The sequence below is a fragment of the Staurois parvus genome, unplaced genomic scaffold (assembly GCF_062004578.1).
Source record: "Staurois parvus isolate SC_StPar_1 unplaced genomic scaffold, SC_StPar_1.0 ptg000009l, whole genome shotgun sequence".
NCBI lineage: Eukaryota > Metazoa > Chordata > Amphibia > Anura > Ranidae > Staurois > Staurois parvus.
Genome location: NW_028317805.1, coordinates 1,744,949 through 1,766,045, shown reverse-complemented (window position 1 = coordinate 1,766,045; position 21,097 = coordinate 1,744,949). Strand labels below are relative to the sequence as shown.

The window sequence follows — 21,097 nt, the reverse complement described above, 5'->3', positions numbered from 1 at the left end:
TTAAACATCTTAGCTAGGCAACCACTGTATGGCAAGCCAATGATAAAATAAACCCTCTTCAAGTAACCTTGAAGACTTGCAATTGAGATGATCAGTTAGAATCGCATAGAGGCTGATGTGCAAAAACCTAACAAAAGAAGCATATATCGCTTTCAGCAATGACACAAACTTTCACTGTCATGTTAGTTAAGGACAGCACACAGCTGACATAGGTACACCTCCCCTTTTTCCTGTTCTCACAATTTCATGAAAATTGTCCCTAATAAATTGATTTCAGAAGAAAATACTAATCAGGCACATAATCTTTGACCAAGTTCAATAAACTAAAGCACATTTATTATGTTTGATTTGTACCAGTCTTAAGGCTGAAAAACATTTGCACCAGTCCATAGATAAGACAGGCATTTTGATACCATTGTCCTGGCAAATTTAATCGGCAGTAAACTCAACTTTTATACGTCCAGCTCTGATGCGCCAATGACATAAAGAACATAGTCCGGCAACCAGCAGTGACCCCTCTGTGATCTTCTCTAGAAGATGTGTTGCCCCAAATTTATCCTTCTTCATGGATTTACAGGGATAACATTTAGTCAATTTATTTAAAAAGTGCAACTAATTATAAAACATTTGAACCCGCTGTACTCACTGTCACATTATTGAAGGTAGAGAGGAAGAAACTGAGAACGGATTGTAATGTTTCCCGTAATCGAGAAACTGGATAACAAGCGATATGGCAGGCAGCTTAATGACGGATCCATTGCTGTATTCACACCAATAAAACAGAACTATGCAAGTGAGCTCTTCATTTAGGGTGGCATGTGGAGTGTCCCAAAAGCTTGTGCAGGATCTATTTCAAGCTGAGCCCCCACCCCCATGCTAAAAAAAAAAAAAAAAAGTTTTCCAGCATCTTATCTGTTAGCAATAACACATAGTGTATGCAGAGAGAGGACACTTTGGTTTCTACCGCTCAGGCAGTAGCTAAATGTTGAGGTTGGTAAGAAAGTTGTACGTTGTAAAGAAGAGTTGAATGGAATTTCCCGCTTCATTTGAAGTTGTAAGCAGTGAAACCTTTAACTATAACAATCAATGGATATAAACCGGAACACACATATTTCCAAGGGTAACGGCTTATGTGCAATTTAGTAAAACGATCGTATAATTTAAAAGAATCATGGATCGGTGAATACAGAATGAGGCATTAGGCAGAATAAGCATTAGATGTCTAAATGGATCCTGAATTAGCCAAGGAACCAGAGCGGAGAACCCCTAATGTGCGAACAATCATGTTTTTTGTGCTCCCTCATGATGCATAGCCCCCAGGCTGCACTGTGAATGCTTTTGGCAGTACAGAGGTTAACAGTGATCAATTATGAGAGAAAAAAAAAAAAAAGGTAGGCTGTGAATTGCATGTCCCGCCTCCCTTATTTACCAAGTCATCCCTTTAATCTACATAATGTCTCCACAAGGTTGACAGTACTGGCTCGAAATATACATGAGATATATGACAGGCAGCTCAGTGTACTTTCAGCTCAACAGAACTGATGTTGCAGAAATCAGTGAGTACAGGAAGCTGATGGGAGTTAAAAGCTCACACATAAGTGGCTGGGAAACTCCCAAATAGCTGACAGCTTCACATTGCTTACATTCCACGTTACATTGCCAGAATCCCTATTTATTGGTCTCTGGGCACAAGGAGGGACAGTCACTGTTGTGCCAACTCTCCGTCCGGCTGTGTGCTGCCATGGTATGTCTGATCCTCTGCCATCTCGCTGTCAGGGGAATCTGAACGATGCCGCAGTTTTTTATGTTCGCTCTGTGAGTTGTCTGTGTCTTCATTCACGGATGTCTTAGAGGCACCTTGAACGCCGTCTTTGATCCCCTGAAGGAGGCGGCATGCTGAGCCCACGGCCTGCGGCCTTGGCATGTCAGGGGGGCTATCCACACCGTCATCCGCATTGATGCGATCTTCTGAATAAGGTGGTGGAAGCAGGTCCTGTGGTCTAGATGTGGCACCTTCATTGTCCCCGGAAAAAAACGTTACCATGTTCTCTGCAGGCACTTCTGTCTGGATTAACATGGACTGACACAGGTCTAAAAAAAAAAAAAAAAAAAAAATGTAGAAAACAAATTTAAAATTAAATGTTTTAGCAGCAAAGAAAAGCCAAAATGAATGCAGCAGACCGATGACAGCAATAAATTGATGTGTGATAAATGTAGATTTAAACTCAATCATATTAAATAAATGATACACATCTGGACAATTTTATTTAATGCAAACGTTTGAATTTTAAAAGTTGCAAATCATTACTATGCTTTAAAGCTGAACTCCAGGCAAACATCTAAATACACAGATCAAATACATACATGGAAGCTGCTTTCCTTCCCAAACACCTGTATATCTGTTTACTCATTACTGAGAATTACACAGCTCTACCAGCAGAAGAATCAAAAGCCTTATTCCTGCACCCTGCCTGTGATCGAATGGTGAAGGAGCAGCGACAGGCTGATTAGCTCCCTCTGTCACTTTGACTCCTCCTGTCAACATGTTTCTTGTTAGCCGCACATGAACATTGCAGCAAAACTGATAGGCTCTTTGTGCCGCCTCTCCCTCACCCAGGTTCAGCTCTGCTGTACATGAGATTACAAGAGGCTGATACCAAGTCAAAGTCAGGTACCTACATTAGTTGACTCAGCTAATCACTGGTTTAAAGGAAACCTATACCGAGAAAAAACATGAGGTTTACCATTGCTTCTGCTTCTATAAATACTAGTTCCCTGTATGTCTGTTGCCTGAATGTTTCAACATATCAACATGGAACTTCAATTTATAAACAAACTTTTCTGTAGTTTCAAATGATGTAGCCATTGAGATTATTAAATATATAACCTACTGACAATTCAATTACCCTTTCTGAAAACGGAAGGATAACATACAAATCAGCTGATCTCTTAACCAGAAAGAAGAATTTGTTTTATATGCCTATTCTGTTTTAAAATAATTAGTTGTAGCCATAGTAGTGTTTGTACTCACCCACACTGTTACCAGATTTTTAATGTTTTTGTTAGGCCCCTTGCACATGGGCTTGTCTAGGAGTAATGCACCCCTCCTGCTGTTCTAGTGTGCTCGGGAGGCACAGGTGCAGCCTCCAGTCCCATTTCAGGGAGCCTATCAAAGTTTATGGCAAACTGTGGCTGGACAGGGCTGGCCGATGTACTGAGTGATTCCCAGGTTTAAGTAGAGCCCTGTGTGTTCAGCTATAAAAGGTCTGGAATGCAATTAAACTTTGCCATAGACTTTTACAAAACTGGCCTGAGGTTCTTTAATGTGATCAGTTTAGAAGCAAATTTCTTTTTTTAGGTTCAAAAATTCCTAACTGATATACAGATTTACGCCAAACCATTCAGTCTTAAATAGCTTAGACCTTGTGAAAAGCTTATTAAGAATACTAAAAGACCCCTTTTAGCTGTCTGAAACAGTATAATTTGGTGTGGAATATTCTCTTCTTGGCAAATGAACGATATCAAAAGAATGTTAATATCTGTATCCCACCAAAGCAATGCTTCAGATGCCTTAAAGCTCACAATGTCTTCTGTAAAATATGGAAAGACTGATAATATGTTGGCTGGAATGGGACCAGTTATATATTGAGGGAACATTATGTATACTTAGTGTGTGTAGTATGTATATACAGTTGTGCTCAAAAGTTTGCATACCCTTGCAGAAATCGCAACATATTGGCATTTATTTTGAAAATATGACTGATCATGCCAAATACGTTTATAAGGGATATGGATCAAATGAAGCAATTTATGGTCACATAGTTGTTTGGCTCCCTTTTAGGCCCTGGTTCATAACTGTGGGGTCGTGCGGGTTGCGATTTTCACGGGCACAAGAGCCCATTAATTTGAATGGACTCCCATGCCCTGGGACATGCAGGGAAGAAGTCCCTGCACTACTTTGGAAATCGTAGCCCACATGGGATCCAAGGTTCCCAGTATGGTTGCAATTTCCAGCGCGGGCGGCGTGCCATTAGAATGGCATACGTCTGCAGGTCCCGCATTCCTCTGTGTGGGTGGTGTGGCTGCAGGTATTTGCACCATCCGCACAGATGTGAACCAAGAGTAAATCATAATGATAAACAAAAATCACCCAAATGGTCCTGATCAAAAATGTACATACCCTGAAATGTTTGGCCTTGTACAGACACACAAGGTGAAACACACGTTAAAATAGCAATTAAAAGGTTAATTTCCCACATCTGTGGCTTTTTAAATTGTAATTAGTGTCTGTGTATAAATACTCATTAAGTTTGTTAGGTCTTACATGGATGCATTGAGCAGGCTAAACACTGAGCCATGGGGTGCAGAAAAGACCTGCGTAGCAAGGAAAAGGACCTTTATAAAGCTGGAAAAGGCTATAAAAAGATATTCAAAGCCTTGAATATGCCAATCAGTTCTTAATCACTTATTAAGAAGTGGAAAGTTCTGGGATCTTGATACTAAGAATTGTTTGGGATACAAAAAAAACCCCACAGGTAACCTCAGGAGAAATACAGACTACTATGGAAAAAGACAGAGTGATTGTTTCAAGGAGCACAATATGACGATACTTGAACAAAAATGAGCTGCATGGTCAAGCTGCCAGAAAGAAGCCTTTACTGGGCCAATGCCACAAAAAAGCCCGGTTACAATATGCCCCAAAAAAAACCTTGACATGCTTTCCCGGGCTTTTTAAGGGTATAACATGTTCTGCACCATACCCCTCTAACCCTCCCTCCCCCCTCCTTATGGCAGCAAGCCCCGGGGATCTTCTCCCCGAGCTCGCTGCCACAATTAAAGAAAACTCTGCTCACATGGTTGCATCATTGATTCACAGATCCCTGTGAATCAATGAACGACAAAGTTTGCTTACATTTTTTTTTTGAAGGGTAGCTGAAGTGTTCAAGCATCAGGGTACAAAGGGTAGCACGTAGGACTGTTTGTTTTTACAATATAACTATTATGGTTCTGCACAGCCAAACTTTGATTCCTTTTCCCCATATTTTGACATGGCGGTTGCTATGTCAATTGATTGTAACATGTTATACGAAAAACGTGAAAAAAACATCTTTATAAAAATCTACTTTTCTTAGCAGATTACTCTTTGCCCAATAGCTATAGCCATGTATTGTCTAACATGCCCCATAATATTCCGAGGTCTCTATGACGGTACATCTCTGCTTGAAAGGGAAGCAATAGTCCCCCAATCAGGTTCCCAGACTTACTTTCTTTACGCTGCTTTTCTGCTTTCCTCTTGGCGATTTGCGCTCGCAGCTCATTTACTTCTAGTTGATGGGATTCAACAATCCTCTCACTTTTCTCCACCTCCTCACACACAGCCTAGCCAGTGACAAGACATGAGAGGCAATGAGTGGCACATTCATACATTTCCTAACACAAAACTTTGCACCACAATGAGAGATGCTTACCTGCACCTTTTCCTGCAAAGCGTTATAAACCTGATAAATTAATCGGATGTCCTTCATCACACCATCTTTATCAAAAAAATTGGTACTGAAACAAAAAAATAAATAAAATGAGAAGTTACTTTGAAAATGACAGCTCATCCACACATATGAAATTTAGCACTGCTAAATAAAAATAAAATGCTAAATAACAAAGTAGAATTTCAGGCAAAATCTAACTAGTCTGAAAAATGCTTCCCCCTTCCCCCTCCCCCAACAGCCATGCTGATTTACCTGTATGAAAAATATGTACGGTCTACACCTACCTTTTTGCAAATTATCGCTCCAGGAAGAAGACGGTCTGTGTCCAGCGCTGATCAACCGCTGGCAATCGCTGCTTACGTACAGTCAGGTCCATAAATATTGGGACATCGACACAATTCTAACATTTTTGGCTCTATACACCACCACAATGGATTTAAAAAGAAACAAACAAGATGTGCTTTAACTGCAGACTGTCAGCTTTAATTTGAGGGTATTTACATCCAAATCAGGTGAACAGTGTAGGAATCACAACAGTTTGCATATGTGCCTCCCACTTGTTAAGGGACCAAAAGTAATGGGACAGAATAATATTCATAAATCAAACTTTCACTTTTTAATACTTGGTTGCAAATCCTTTGCAGTCAATTACAGCCTGAAGTCTGGAACGCATAGACATCACCAGACGCTGGGTTTCATCCCTGGTGATGCTCTGCCAGGCCTCTACTGCAACTGTCTTCAGTTCCTGCTTGTTCTTGGGGCATTTTCCCTTCAGTTTTGTCTTCAGCAAGTAAAATGCATGCTCAATCGGATTCAGGTCAGGTGACTGACTTGGCCATTGCATAACATTCCACTTCTTTCCCTTAAAAAACTCTTTGGTTGCTTTTGCAGTATGCTTTGGGTCATTGTCCATCTGCACTGTGAAGCGGCGTCCAATGAGTTGTGAAGCATTTGGCTGAATATGAGCAGATAATATTGCCCGAAACACTTCAGAATCCATCCTGCTGCTTTTGTCAGCAGCCACATCATCAATAAATACAAGAGAACCAGTTCCATTGGCAGCCATATATGCCCACACCATGACACTACCACCACCATGCTTCACTGATGAGGTGGTATGCTTAGAATCATGAGCAGTTCCTTTCCTTCTCCATACTCTTCTCTTCCCATCACTCTGGTACAAGTTGATCTTGGTCTCCTCTGTCCATAGGATGTTGTTCCAGAACTGTGAAGGCTTTTTTAGATGTCGTTTGGCAAACTCTAATCTGGCCTTCCTGTTTTTGAGGCTCACCAATGGTTTACATCTTGTGGTGAACCCTCTGTATTCACTCTGGTGAAGACTTCTCTTGATTGTTGACTTTGACACACATACACCTACCTCCTGGAGAGTGTTCTTGATCTGGCCAACTGTTGTGAAGGGTGTTTTCTTCACCAGGGAAAGAATTCTTCGGTCATCCACCACAGTTGTTTTCCGTGGTCTTCCGGGTCTTTTGGTGTTGCTGAGCTCACCGGTGCGTTCCTTCTTTTTAAGAATGTTCCAAACAGTTGTTTTGGCCACGCCTAATGTTTTTGCTATCTCTCTGATGGATTTGTTTTGTGTTTTCAGCCTAATGATGGCTTGCTTCACTGATAGTGACAGCTCTTTGGATCTCATCTTGAGAGTTGACAGCAACAGATTCCAATTGCAAATAGCACACTTGAAATGAACTCTGGACCTTTTATCTGCTCATTGTAATTGGGATAATGAGGGAATAACACACACCTGGCCATGGAACAGCTGAGAAGCCAATTGTCCCATTACTTTTGGTCCCTTAACAAGTGGCAGGCACATATGCAAACAGTTGTAATTCCTACACCGTTCACCTGATTTGGATGTAAATACCCTCAAATTAAAGCTGACAGTCTGCAGTTAAAGCACATCTTGTTCGTTTTATTTCAAATCCATTGTGGTGGCATATAGAGCCAAAAATGTTAGAATTGTGCCGATGTCCCAATATTTATGGACCTGACTGTAATTACTTGTGAGCAGCCACAGGTATTTGCAGAAGCTGTTAGCCTCTCATGGTTTTCCAAAGGGACTTACCGCCCGCAACTAGTCACAGGGAACCCACACATGTAACTGCAAATGGGCCCTATTCGCAAAAGTGAATCGGACCTTAAAGTGTACCTGTCATTATATATACTTTTCACATGTATACATATAATCTGTAAGTGCCACACTTACAGGTATTTATTATGTCTCAGAGGGATCACAGTGTTCACACTGACAAAGCCGTCACTTGTTGTTCTATCTAGATGGATAGCACCATCTTTATTCACGCATGGTCCAGAGTCATCATCTACTCCTGGACTGAAATACTGGCTCAGATAATAAACAGTCATGTAAATCCTGGCGCCTGTCTAGGTCTGCACTGTGATTACAATTTTTTTAAAATAGATCAGCCCCTGCAGCAGGATCTTGTGACTTATTACTTGTTACCAGCTGTCCAGACGATTCCCATAGCAATGGTTTGCAACGTTCTGATGTTAAGATTTAATAGACTGGCATTTAATCATATCATATGTCTGCTAATCCTCTGCCCTGATCCTGCTCCTGGTGAGTGATAGAGCTTACTTAAGTCAGCATGGAAGAGAGGAAGAGGAGGAGATGCAATGCCCATCAATACTGAGCAGCGCCGGAGCTCTGAGACAATGGGGTTGATTTACTAAAACTGGAGAGTGCAAAATCTGGTGCAGCTCTGCACAGAAACCAATCAGCTTCCAGTTATTTTTGTCAAAGCTTAACAAACTGCAAAAGCCGACTGGCTACCATGCAGAGCTGCACCACATTTTGCACTCTCCAATTTTAGTAAATCAACCCCGATGAGTCTGACAAATCCAGCACATGTGCAATGGAGGAAGCATTCCAAGTATACAATGGTACCTCGGTTTACGAACACCTCTCGGTTAACAATTTTTGGTTTACAAATGAAAATCCATTGAAAATAATGCCTCGGTATAAGAATTTTTTTTCGCAATACGAAGCACGTTTCCGCAGGATGCATTGCGCCTGGGAGGTTTATAGCACCAGCCCCGTGCATGCTGGAGTCTGTGGGTAGCACATGACGTCGAGTGTGGAGGTGTTGGAGCATTTTTTTCATCGAGTTTTGGAGCCATTAGGAAATGTTTTAACATGTCCCTGTACAGTATTTATGACTTTAAAGTGCACTTTATAAAGAGCTTTGAGCAGATAAAAGACTTTTTTTTTTCTTTACTTTTTTTTACCTCCAGAACGGATTAATTGGTTTTTAACTCATTCCTATGAGAAACCGCGTTTCGGTTTAAGAATTTTTCACAGTACGAAACGTCCCGGAGAACGCATTAAATTCGTAAACCGAGGTATCACTGTACAGTTCTTTCAAAACTGGGGAGATCGGCCAATTCAATAGCAGCTGTTTAGCTCTGTTGGGCCGGACCTAGACTTAAGGCCATAAGCAGAAAAATGGAAGAATCACCAGATATTTTACTTATATTAATTAAAAACCATTTAAAAGAGCATACTGTTATTATATACATATTGGGACTTTGAAAAATATAGCTTTTTTAAAATTGTTCCCTTGAGAAACTCTTTTTCAAACACTGACTGAGAACAATTAAGCACTCTGTCAGTCAGTGACTCAAAGTACTGAAGAGAGTAGGTCAGCATAACAGCTAGAGCAATTACATTCTCAAAATGCAGTCTGCAATAACACCCTTTATATTATAATAAACAAGTGCAGTTACACATGATGAACATACTAACCCATGCTCTTTGATCACTTTGGCATAGTTCTGAGATGTGTTTGGCACTGACGTCACTTTATATTCCTGCTGACTGGTTGTGCCCAGGTTTGGAATTGTAAGAGACACTCTCTGGTTATACCTGGATAATAAAGAAGACAAATGACTTTTAAACCATAGAGTGAGGCTGGATTAGAGAACGATGAGCATTAATAAAGAATATATTTAACATCTCAATTTCAAAGCATTCCACATAGACTACTCTATTTTCTGAGTTATTTCCTTCTCTGTGTTCATTTAAGGTTGGGAAGCGGCCATATAGGCCTTGGCAATCTATCAGAAGCACATATAAAAGGAAAACTGAGACACGACGTAAGCCATAACTACAGTAATGAAGGTTGGACTTGTCTGTTTGCTTCAGAGTGCTGTATAATGGACCATGATAAAGCACTTCCATAACTTTTAAAGATGCAATATTCTGGACCACAGATGGCAGGAAACTGAGCTAGCTATAATGTGGACTCTTGCTAACCTTACACAACAGATCTTTTATGATTAGCCTTGCACAAACAAGCCCTGGAAGTGTACTTCTGCTCTACAGTGTGATCTGTATTCATTTATATGAAAATTTTAAAAAGGGTATCTCATAAGAGATTCAAGGGCACAGGGACATTCAATTCAGGCATTCCAAACTATTTTATGTCACATAGAGCAGTCTGGTGAGAGAGCAGTTTCTGCCTGACACCCTTCGGCCTGCTCGGGTGCCTAATTGGGCTACTGGAGGTGAGGTCTATTTATCTAGCTCTAGAGTGGTAACCAGAAAAAGGGTAGAAAAGAACTTTGGGCAGGCTATATACATTTAAATATTTACATATTCTTGAAAGGCAATAAGCGAATTAACCTGTATCTGCAAGGCACTAGAAGCAACTGATCCTTTAAGATCACAGGAGACGCCGTGACGTTATCTAAATCTTTTTCTCAATAGCCTGTCTTCCCCTCTCTTCATAGCTTCTTTCGTATTTACATTAAAAATTAGAAGGCTGCTGAGGTCACTGCTGGTTTGGGGGAGCAAGAGAGGCTAAGCTGCTAACAGTATGACTTGATGGACTTCACCGTTTCTATTGTGAAATTGAAGAATTGTTCCAGAGTGCCTGCAGCTACAGAGATCAGTTAGGGCTTGTATTACCTTCATTTAATACTTGTTAAGGATATGTCAATAATAAAATGTTCACAGCCTGGGTACTGTTCTACTGTAAAGGATAAGTTCACATTTTCAAAAAAAAAAATAAATGCACATCTTTTGCAGGTTAAAAAAATGTAAATTTACTATTTTTTTCTTTAGGAGCCTGGAAAGCTTTGCACCAGCAATCAGCAGATTGCTGGTGCCATGCAGGACTCCTGCAGACTGTCAATGTGAACTGTCAGCCCATACTTCATTGAGAACTTCAAGCCGAATAAGTATGGGTGTAACATGTTACGAAAGGTGAACTTATCCTTTAATAATTACTGTACAAGGCCTTAGTGACGGAATTGAAAAGCTCTCCAAACACTCACATGACATCATTTTCACTTTATGATCAAGCAACTATTAATAGATTATTTTATACCACAATAAATGAAACATCAAACTTAAACAAAAACATGTGCATTGTGGAGCAAGCACAGATCAGCATACATTCTAAAGCATCTTGCAAGGAGGAAGGTGGGAAGCCTTTATTGCAGAAGAGACATGGTATGTCTCTTCTGCAATAATAATCCTTCCTGTTTCCAAATTTTAATTTCAGGGCGAAGTTTCGTTTTAAATTGAGTGCTGAATAACAGCAAGATTATTATAAGAAATACTTGCACAATTCCCTCCTATTATGACCTCCTGATCAATGAATGAGGGTCCTGTACTTTCTGTTGTGGTCAACTTCTGTAATTATCACTGACAATCATTAAAGCAAAACTAAACCCTCCTATCCTTTGCAGCCAAAGAAGCTGACATACTAGCCTCCGTTTGATCTGCAGTTGCCATGGTGCTGCACATATGATCAGTTACAACAACAGCCATTTGATGGTTTAATAGTTTGGCAGAAGCAGATGTGAGAGTTATCACTCATGTGATGCCTTGAATATAACTGTTTTGGCAGACCATTAAATTGATGGGTTTATTTCTGAATTCACAGTGAACCTACCTGCGATTAGGTCTGAAAAGCACATATTCCAAGGCATGAGTGGAAGTGTTGGCAGTTGAGATAAAGCCGATGAGAAGGAAGACGAGGTCAGGTACTCCGAGGATACGAGTCAGCTGTTTGTGCAAAATCTGTTCTCTGTATGACATTTGTTGCTGCGTGTTTCTTCTAAACTTGTACCAGCCAATCACGTTCTACACAACACACCAGATTAAGACAAACTGGGTTTTACAATGTGTCACAATGTATCAAGGTGTGTTCTCAGTGGACAAAATGACAGATCAGAAACAATCAAATCACAGTTATGACAGACTGATGTGACACTCAAATCAAATCACAGTATTTAAAAGTGGACCTGCATTTATGGGCATATTTATAAGGCAGCGGTTGTGACTCACCAAATATTCACTGGTAGTGAGTCAATCGCTGTCATTTAAAACACATACAGCAGACAATCTCCAACTATGAATAGTGAATGTCACCATCCCAGTTTCTGTAAATATGCCCCTTAAAATGTAAAGTTCGGTTGTTTACTCTGGATTTATTTGCACAGTTTACTACGACAAAGCAATCAGTTAAAAATGTCACTACTGTCTTTTTTTGCTAGTTCTTCCTGTCATGTTCAGCTCATGGCTATTCAGCAGTCACTGACCTGAAGTAAACACAAGGCCAATAAAGACAGACGTTTTAACCTGCATACTTGTTAAATTAGTAACAAATTAAAGCTGAACCCCGGGAAGATATAAAAGACACAAATTAATGTAGATATATATTCAGTACTAACATAATTACATATATAATTTAAATGAGAGACAACTATGTGTGCTGCATGCAAAATGTGTTAAACATGTATCATACTGATAGGAGTGAGCAGAGAGTGACTTCATCAGTTTGCTGCTGCTTTCAAAATCTATTCAGAAAACTAAGGTGGGAAAGGAGACACCACAGTACTTCTTGACTGTACATGGTGGATGTACTGTGTGAAGGGGCTGTGTTAATCTCAATAATGGATGAACACAATCACAAATCCTTTGGTAGGTAAAACAGCATCCATATATGCATTTCGCGGTCTGTCTGCAGTTCAGCTTTAAGCAGTGAAGCCATAAACATAAGAATGACAGCCATGAAAAAAGCACATGGCTGCACATTAGAAACTGCTAGGTACCAAATAGTATAACTGGTTACAAAATCTGTTGCCTCATGGTATAACAGAACATTCTATTTATTTATTTTTGATCACCAAATCACTGATCACCGGTGTAAACAGTCAGTGATAAAGCCAGTCATTATTGATTACAGAGATATAAAGCAAACATATTTTCAAGAACGCCATACTGGAACAATGATCATACTTTCCGTCTGTCTTTGAGAATCTGATCAAGCCTTTCCTCGTTGACAGTGCCAGCGTAATCATAGTAACTGTCAGAATTAAAAACAAAGTTATAATCACACTCAGATGAAGTGTTATCTAAAATATCACAAATTGGATGAAAAAAATAATTACAACCTATACTATACAATAACTGTTGGGATCCTTGTACAACACAGCCTGCATGTAGCATTTCATGTCCAGGTGAGTTGTCACTGTAAAGCACCACGTCCATTTCTCAGTCTGAGCCTTATATTACTCTGACCGAGTTATTACAACTATTTTGTTATTAGTTCATTAAATGACCCATTCATATTATTTGGTTGCAGGGACAAGGGATAGCAACAGGGAAAATGCACATAAGCACAATTTCCCCAACTTCAGGCTCAATCTCCCTCTCCTTAAAAGTTCCCTCTGGAGCATGTTATCCTTTAGTTTGCTTCATTCTAACCTTCCCCAGATGTCCTTAGGCTGGTCATTTGACTTGCTATGGCCTTATCTCCAGCATTGGGTTAGTTCTGAATGATGCAGAGTGCGGCGCTGGTGTGAGTGCAGAGTGCCATGGTGACTGTCTCTCAGGGAGTGGGTCCATGACACTGTTCACTAACAGTATGTCCACAAATGTTTGAATTCAAAGATGCTGCATGTCATTCAAACCAAACAGATTGAGAAAGTCTAGCGATAGACTTGCGATCTTGTGAACCTCTATGCGCAGGCGTTATCTCGGTGCAGTCAATCAAGTTGGCTGAAGATCCCAAACCCAGAAGACAACCGGATGAAGATGTTGGTGGGAGTAAGAGAGCTTATACATACTGTATGTGCCAAGCAATCAATGTTGCTCGCTTTAAAAAAATAAAATAAAACAAAAATCCTGCCAATTTTTGTGTGAATCGTTACTTAGCATCACAGGTGAAATACTTCTAAATTCAAGCCTATCTACAGCAAAAACTATGTTATGTTTTCAACAGCGTGGTGAAGGGTTAGATCCTCTTTTGGGTTTTTATTGCAGGGACATCCCTGCTCTAGAGATTTTTCTTATTTGTGTTCTCCGGGTTCTATCCCTTCCAAACTCTACTAAAGACAAGTGTTATCACGCTACTCCAGCTGGAGAGGTACCCCTAACTTCATGTATCTCCTTTGGCCACACCCGAGAAATTAAATATCTCATAGCAAAGGTTAGGAAAAAATGTTTTGCATAGAAACAAATTCTTGACTCTTTCTCCTTTAAAAAAAATGAACAAATAAATAAGCTAGGACTTTAAAGTAAACCTGTACTTTGCCAAACAATTGGTTCCCTTTAATGATACTGCCTAAACCAAGGAGTGGAGAGAGGAAGACTTATGTGAGCGCCATGTCACGACTGTTAGATTTCATCATTAATGACCACAGTGATTCAAGCCCTTGTATTTGGGGTACCCCTTCTGTCTTCTTGATAGTGCAGCGTGTTGCTCCTCAGTGGCCTTCCCCAGAATTATACTCACCGTCTCTAGCACTGCAGCATCCCAGAGATCCCCGCCGGCCAGTCTGATCTTTCATTGGTTGGGTCTAGATGGTGTTACCTGCACATGCAGGACGTACCGGCAGGTAAGGAACTTTAATGCAGTCACTTATACATTAAAAATCCAATTTGTTTGCCTTTTTCTTTTTTACCTAAAGTTCTACTTGAACTCATCCTCTACACCTAGAGCTGGACATCAGCAAAAGGGAAATGCAAGGAAGAGTCAATGCACTGTCTCATGAGATTTCATCACTAATGACCGCAGCTACTCACATGTATGTACTCTGTGGCTCCTCTTCTGTCTTGCTGATAGGGGTGCGTTGCTCCTCAGTGAGCTTCCCCAAGGTGGGCTTGTATGTGGGATTATCATGTAGTTAATTAAAAACTACATTTCCCACAATCCTTATCATCATAGGGGTGAGGGATAAGGGCTTTATAGTGGAACTTTAACCACCCTCTCTCCAGCACTGCAGTGTCCCCAGAGCCCCCCCCCATCAGCTGGTCTGATCTTTGCCCATTTTCATTGGCTGGGTCGAGATTACATCACCTGTACACACAGGGCGTACAGGCAGGTAAGGAATTTTAATGTAGTCTCTTCTGCATTTAAAATCCTATATGTATCCTATCTAATGGCTGCTGCATTCTCCAGCCCATCGTGTGGCACTGAGGCCATTAGCACAAACCCCCAAGGCAGCTTAAAGACCCTTCAGGGGTTAATTCAAATGGAAGAACATGGGAGACCAGCAACAGCAATTCATTTAAAGGTAAGTGTAACACACACACACTTTAAAGTATATGTCCTGGCAATAAACAAATTTAATTTAAATGTCCCAGCATTAATTTTTGTTCCTGTAGCACCTGCAGGGAGTTCAGTTCCTAGAGGTGTAGGCATGGACCCAGAACTACAATGCCCAAAAGACCTTTCCCATTAATTTAATGGGAAATGCACCCTTTTCCCTCCCTTCATGCAATCTGGTTAGCCTGTGAAAAATCAGATAGCCAGTGAAAAAAGGCAGACAATGGCGAGGAGGTTAGAAGAAAAGATACTAAACAAGTGCAGGTTCCACAAATTCCGATTTAGAGAGCTTATTAACATACCTGTAACTACTTAATTGTGCAATGCAGGTCTGTTTTCATTAACAATACTTTTGCATGTCATTAAAAACAAATTATAGTAAAGAGTTAAATATATTGGAATGCCAACCTGAATAACTTTGTACATGGCTCATGTTTATGGATCTCTGAAAGATAAAACAAAACAATCAGGTTATATAAAAAAAAAGAAACAAACAGACAAGTAGACACATAGTAAAGATAAGACGATTTAGACTCACCTATAACTTGCAGTAGTTCTGTGTTACTAATCTGAGAATCACTTATAGAGAAAGACTCTTCTTGCCTGACTTCGCCCAGCAGAAAACCTTCCTGAAAATAAAGTACAGAACATTAAAAAGGAAACATTTTATAATCGATCAAGATACAAATAGAATTACAGTACATACAGATGCTGGTTTATAATGGAACCAATACTGAGCATGGATGTTGCCTTTAGTAGGCCATCCATCATTAACAAAGTAAAAAGGATCTGGAATCTAAGGTGCTGCTAAGAAGAAAACTTGCAATCCTAATGGCTCCTGATTAAATAAATCAGAATCTTGTATAAATTGTTACTAAAATACAGAAGACGGTTGCCACCAGCAAAGAGATTTAAGGTGTTATCTTCCAAAATATAGATAAAAAAAGGAAACACTAGCTGTTTGGACAGTACCAATATATCATGGGCATCACAGTGGCTAAATGGTTAGCACTTCCGCCTGGCAGTACTAGGGTCATTGGTTCAAATCCCAGCCATGGCACCACCTGCCTGGAGTTTGCATGTTCTCCCTGTGCTTGCGTGGGTTTCCTAAGGGTACTCCGGTTTCCTTCCACACTCCAAAGACATGCTGGTAGGTTAATTGGGTCCTGTCTAAATTGTATGAATGTGAGTTAGGGACCTTAGATTGTACACCCCTTGAGGGTTAGGGACTGATGTGAATGTACAATATATATGTATGTAAAAGCGCTGCGTAAATTGATGGCGCTATATAAGTACCTGAAATAAATAAATAAATATCTGCTCCAGATAGTGATGGAAAATTACTAAGGTTGCACCGATACCGATGCTAAGCATTTGCGCGAGCACTAGTGCAAATACTCCGATACCTGAAACATATACCGGTACCTTTGTGGTGCGATTTGAGCCCATACAAAACGAATGGGCTCAAATCGCACTGCAAAGAACTGCATGTGATCTGAACAGGAATGTGGTGCAATTCCAGTCCAAATCATATGTGGTTTCCCCCCACTAGTGTGAAACCATGCTTGTCATAGTGACTTCAGCCTGGGATCACACAGGAGCAGGTAGGGAAACCGCATGCGAGTTGGACAGGATTTGCACCACATTCTTGTGAAAATGGCATATCATTCTTTGCAGGACAATTTGAGCCCATTCATTTTGTATGGGTTCATATCACATATACATAGGTATTGGTAACCAGAATCAGTACTTGTACTTGTCGATTTAAAAAAAACAAAAACACAGGATTGGTGCAACCCTAATAATTACAATCCAAGAGATTGTTTACTTCAGAAACTGTGTTATACCCTGGACATTGGTGTGCGCTGGAGGGGAGAGGTGGTATTATGGAGCATTACACAGGTTATTTTTTTTCAACTTTAATGCAATATCACAAAATGACATTTTACTTGCAATGCAGTTGGATTAGCAACATGCTGCACCAAAAAGGAAAAAAAAAAAAAAAGCTCAATGTGTCTTATCTTTCATCAGTGCAGTGTCGTGATCTGAATGTAACTCAGGACTCAAGATAAATTGCTTTGCCTGTACACTGGGGCCAGTATTCTGTTCTAGCCACTGACACCCACCATGCCAGTCCCAGGTCTGTAGGTGGGACAGAAGAGCCTAGGAAAAATTCCGGCAGAAGTCAAACGATCACCTGAATCTCTTCTACATAAAAGCCCTTTGACTATTTTATGAATTTAAACACACTACCCACTGCTATTGTGTTTTTAGAATCCGGATCTATTAACCATCGTTTAGGAACAGTGCTGGAAGACTCTCTTGTATCTCACACACACACTTTTTTTCATATGCATTCTGTGCATGTTTAGACAATTTCCCATGAAAATGAATGTGTTTAATTTGTTTTAGTAGTCCTGATGAAGGGGATTACTTTGGCCACTGAAATACATTGGCTGTCTGTATGACCAATTTTTCAACAAAATTGATCTTGGATTCTCATCCATGTTGGTCTGGCACAAAAATATTTCTCTATTTGGAGTACCCACTGAGGGCAGCCTTGCCATGTGAGAGCTGCCTCACCAGCGCTATTAAAGTGTTACTAAACCCACAACAGTAAAATCAGTCTGTATATGCAGTAAAGCATGCTTGTTATACTCACTGTGGAACCGAAGGGGTTAATCCTCTGCATTGTGTAAAAAGGCAGTTTGATCCTGACTTCTCTGATCCTCCCCTTCTTCCAATGCCCCCCCCCCTTATCTCCTGATAAGAGGTATTGTGTGCAGACACTCTGCACATGCTCAGTTTGGTGTTCATTGCTAGAGAGGTGTTTATTTTTTTTTTCTTGGGAGAGTGCATGTGATCAACACAGGGCCAATCAGCACTGTCCAAACAGAGGTCAGGGGTTTTTCATCCTCCTAGAGCAGAAAGAAAACTCCTCCTACAAGCTTTAACCAGTGCTCTGCTGAACACTCATAGAAGTCACAAGATGCTCTAACTGCTGATATAAAAAGGTATTTAGCAGTTTATATTTACTAAAATAATTGCACTTCCATGTTCTGTGTACTGTGGGAGACCAGATATAGTGAATGCAGGGTCCTGGGTTTATGAGCACTTTAAGTTTGTTTGAAGTTCTCCCTTCACTTGATTGCACAAACACGTTTTTAAATTACAGCGCCTCTTAGAAATGTTTATCTGAACCTTTTAGAGAACCGACAGCCACCACATGTCTGGTTTTAGTTGAATGTTTTCCATACACAACTGACAGAAAGCCGCTTGAAATGCTGTCAGTTATTTCTGAATGCTGCCTCAAACCTACCAGAGCAGAATTTAGTGGCTTTTACTCTTTCCATAATCCAGTATGGACCCCTTTTCAAGATTTACATGTTGTCACAGTGTGGCCCCTAATACACATGCGACAACCAGATCCTTATTCCGTGCAGGAACAATCCTATACATGGTCACCCCATGCAATCCTTAAAGTGACACTAAACAATATCCTTACCCTCCAAAAAGCAATCTATACACATCCACTACTTTTTATTTTTTAAAGATATACAGTATCTCACAGGAGTCCACCCCTCACATTTTTGTAAATATTTTATTCTATCTTTTCATGTGACAACACTGAAGAAATGACACTTTGCTACAATGTAAAGTAGTGAGTGTACAGCTTGTATAACAGTGTAAATTTGTTGTCCCCTCAAAATAACTCAACACACAGCCATTAATGTCTAACCGCTGGCAACAAAAGTGAGTACACCCCTAAGTGAAAATGTCCAAATTGGGCCCAATTAGCCATTTTCCCTCCCCGATGTCATGTGATTGATAGTGTTACAAGGTGTCAGGTGTGAATGGGAAGCAGGTGTGTTAAATTTGGTGTTATCGCTCTCACTCTCTCATACTGCTCACTGGAAGTTCAACATGGCACCTCATGTCAAAGAACTCTCTGAAAATGTCCTAATTGGGCCCAAAGTGTCAATATTTTGTGTGGCCACCATTATTTTCCAGCACTGCCTTAACCTTTTTGGGCATGGAGTTCACCAGAGCTTCACAGGTTACCACTGGAGTCCTCTTCCACTCCTCCATGACGACATCACGGAGCTGGTGGATGTTAGAGACCTTGCACTCCTCCACCTTCCGTTTGAGGATGTCCCACAGATGCTCAATAGGGTTTATGTCTGGAGACATGCTTGGCCAGTCCATCACCTTTACCGTCAGCTTCTTTAGCAAGACAGTGGTCGTCTTGGAGGTGTGTTTGGGGTCATTATCATGTTGGAATACTGCCCTGCGGTGTTCTCTGTATGGCCACCCGGCCTGGATTGCGTTCTTATGGAGAGCTGCTGGACGTGAAGAACACCTGACTCTGACTGGCAGCGCTCTCCGCTAATGGGCAGCGGGGGGGCAATGGGGGAGGCGGTACTGGACCGAAGTGTGCCTCTGCCAAGCGGAAGGGGGGTTCCACAGACGTCTGGACAGCCTGCAGAAGGCAGCGAGAGGGGACGCACCCTGCTCCTCCTTCCCTGGAGCCGCTTGGATCGCTTTTACAAGAGCCCAACATAGTCCCTAAACCCTGCTGCTTGCCCGCTGCAGGGCAAAATGTATAAAAAAAAGAAACTTCTTGCCCGAAACCGCATGTCCCAGGCATCGGGCGATAGAAATTCAACATCCCTGCACTTGTAGTTTGGAGTCAGGGTGAATTACTGACACAGCTGCTAGATTCAAGGGGAAAAGGCTGGACTTCTCCCAATTCACCCAGAAGCCAGTGTAAGCACAAAAAATAAAAATTTCTTACAATAACGAGGAGAGAGAATCATATGGATCAGCAAGGTAAACCAAAGTGCCATCCGCATACAGAGATATACGTTCTTTGATCGTATCAATACAAACGCCTTTAATGGTGGGAGAGGTGTGGATACGAACAATGAGCAGTTCTATAGCCAATGAAAATAGGAGGGGGGACAACGGGCAGCCTTGACGGGTACCGCAATGTATGTGGAAGGCATTAGTAATGCGAGAATTCACCCTATTCCTGGCCGTAGGGGCAGTATATAGAAGGCGGATCCAGGTCCAGGCAATTATAAGGGGGCCAAGCCATGTTATTGCAATAATGGAAAAAGATAGGGCCATTTAACCCTATCAAAGGCCTTACAAGTGTCTAAGGAGATGATAACATGAGAAGGAGGGCAATCATGAGGGTAATAAAGATTCTGGAATAATATGTAAATATTAATTTTAACAGAAATAAAGCCTCCCTGGTCTCCCTGTACCAGTCTCGCAACCACCGCACCCAGGCAATTTGCCAGGACCTTGGCTAAAATCTTTACATCTACATTGATTAAGGAAATGGGTCTATAGGAGTCACATTTAAGGGGATTCTTACGTGGCTTTAAAAGGACAGTTAATGCCTCCCCCATGGATGGAGGAAGCACTTCTGCATCAAATGCTTCTGTAAATGTTTGGAGAAGAAAGGGGCTAATTAAATGCTTAAATTTAACATATCATTCAGATGGGAAGCCATGGGTCTTATGAGCAGGCAGCTGCGAGATGGCCAGGTCAATCTCTTCTACAGATATTGGGGCGTCTAGCTCCTCCCTTTTACTAGTAGACAAAGATGGGAGAGGTATCTGAGCCATATAATCAAGTAAGTGCTGGTCCATGTATTGGGCCTTGGACCTATATAGTGAGGAATAAAAGGACAGGAAAGCATCCAGTACTTTGTGAGAAGCTGTACCAATCATACCAGTAGGTAAATAGATACGGGGAATGGAAGTGGGAGCTGAATCTGGTCAAGCTAGATAGGCAAGTAAACAACTAGCTTTGTTACCGTGTGTGATACATATGTGACATGAGCGTATAGGGTGTATGGATGAGAAGTGATTGACACTCAACTGTCATAATGCTAACGATTATAACCATTAGATGGGTAACTGGAGTTCAAAATAACATGTTGGAAGTGTACATTAAACCAGTTAAAACCAGTTGAAACCAGAGATGTGGCTGATATTCACCAGA

At 40.9% G+C, this 21,097-nt stretch overlaps 1 protein-coding gene across 1 annotated transcript in view; it reads right to left on the bottom strand.

Annotated features, from left to right (window-relative positions):
- Nucleotides 1-314: 314 nt before the first annotated feature.
- The window catches only part of ABRAXAS2 (abraxas 2, BRISC complex subunit), a 38,582-nt gene continuing 17,799 nt past the window's right edge, over nucleotides 315-21,097 (bottom strand). The window contains exons 2-9 of the mRNA XM_089669083.1: nucleotides 15,621-15,711; nucleotides 15,491-15,527; nucleotides 12,772-12,838; nucleotides 11,423-11,613; nucleotides 9,268-9,387; nucleotides 5,469-5,553; nucleotides 5,265-5,379; nucleotides 315-2,091 (exon numbers count right to left, since the gene is read on the bottom strand). Of these exons, the coding sequence (XP_089525209.1) occupies nucleotides 1,703-2,091; nucleotides 5,265-5,379; nucleotides 5,469-5,553; nucleotides 9,268-9,387; nucleotides 11,423-11,613; nucleotides 12,772-12,838; nucleotides 15,491-15,527; nucleotides 15,621-15,711 (1,095 nt within the window). The 3' untranslated portion in view covers nucleotides 315-1,702. The remainder of the gene's footprint in view (nucleotides 2,092-5,264; nucleotides 5,380-5,468; nucleotides 5,554-9,267; nucleotides 9,388-11,422; nucleotides 11,614-12,771; nucleotides 12,839-15,490; nucleotides 15,528-15,620; nucleotides 15,712-21,097) is intronic.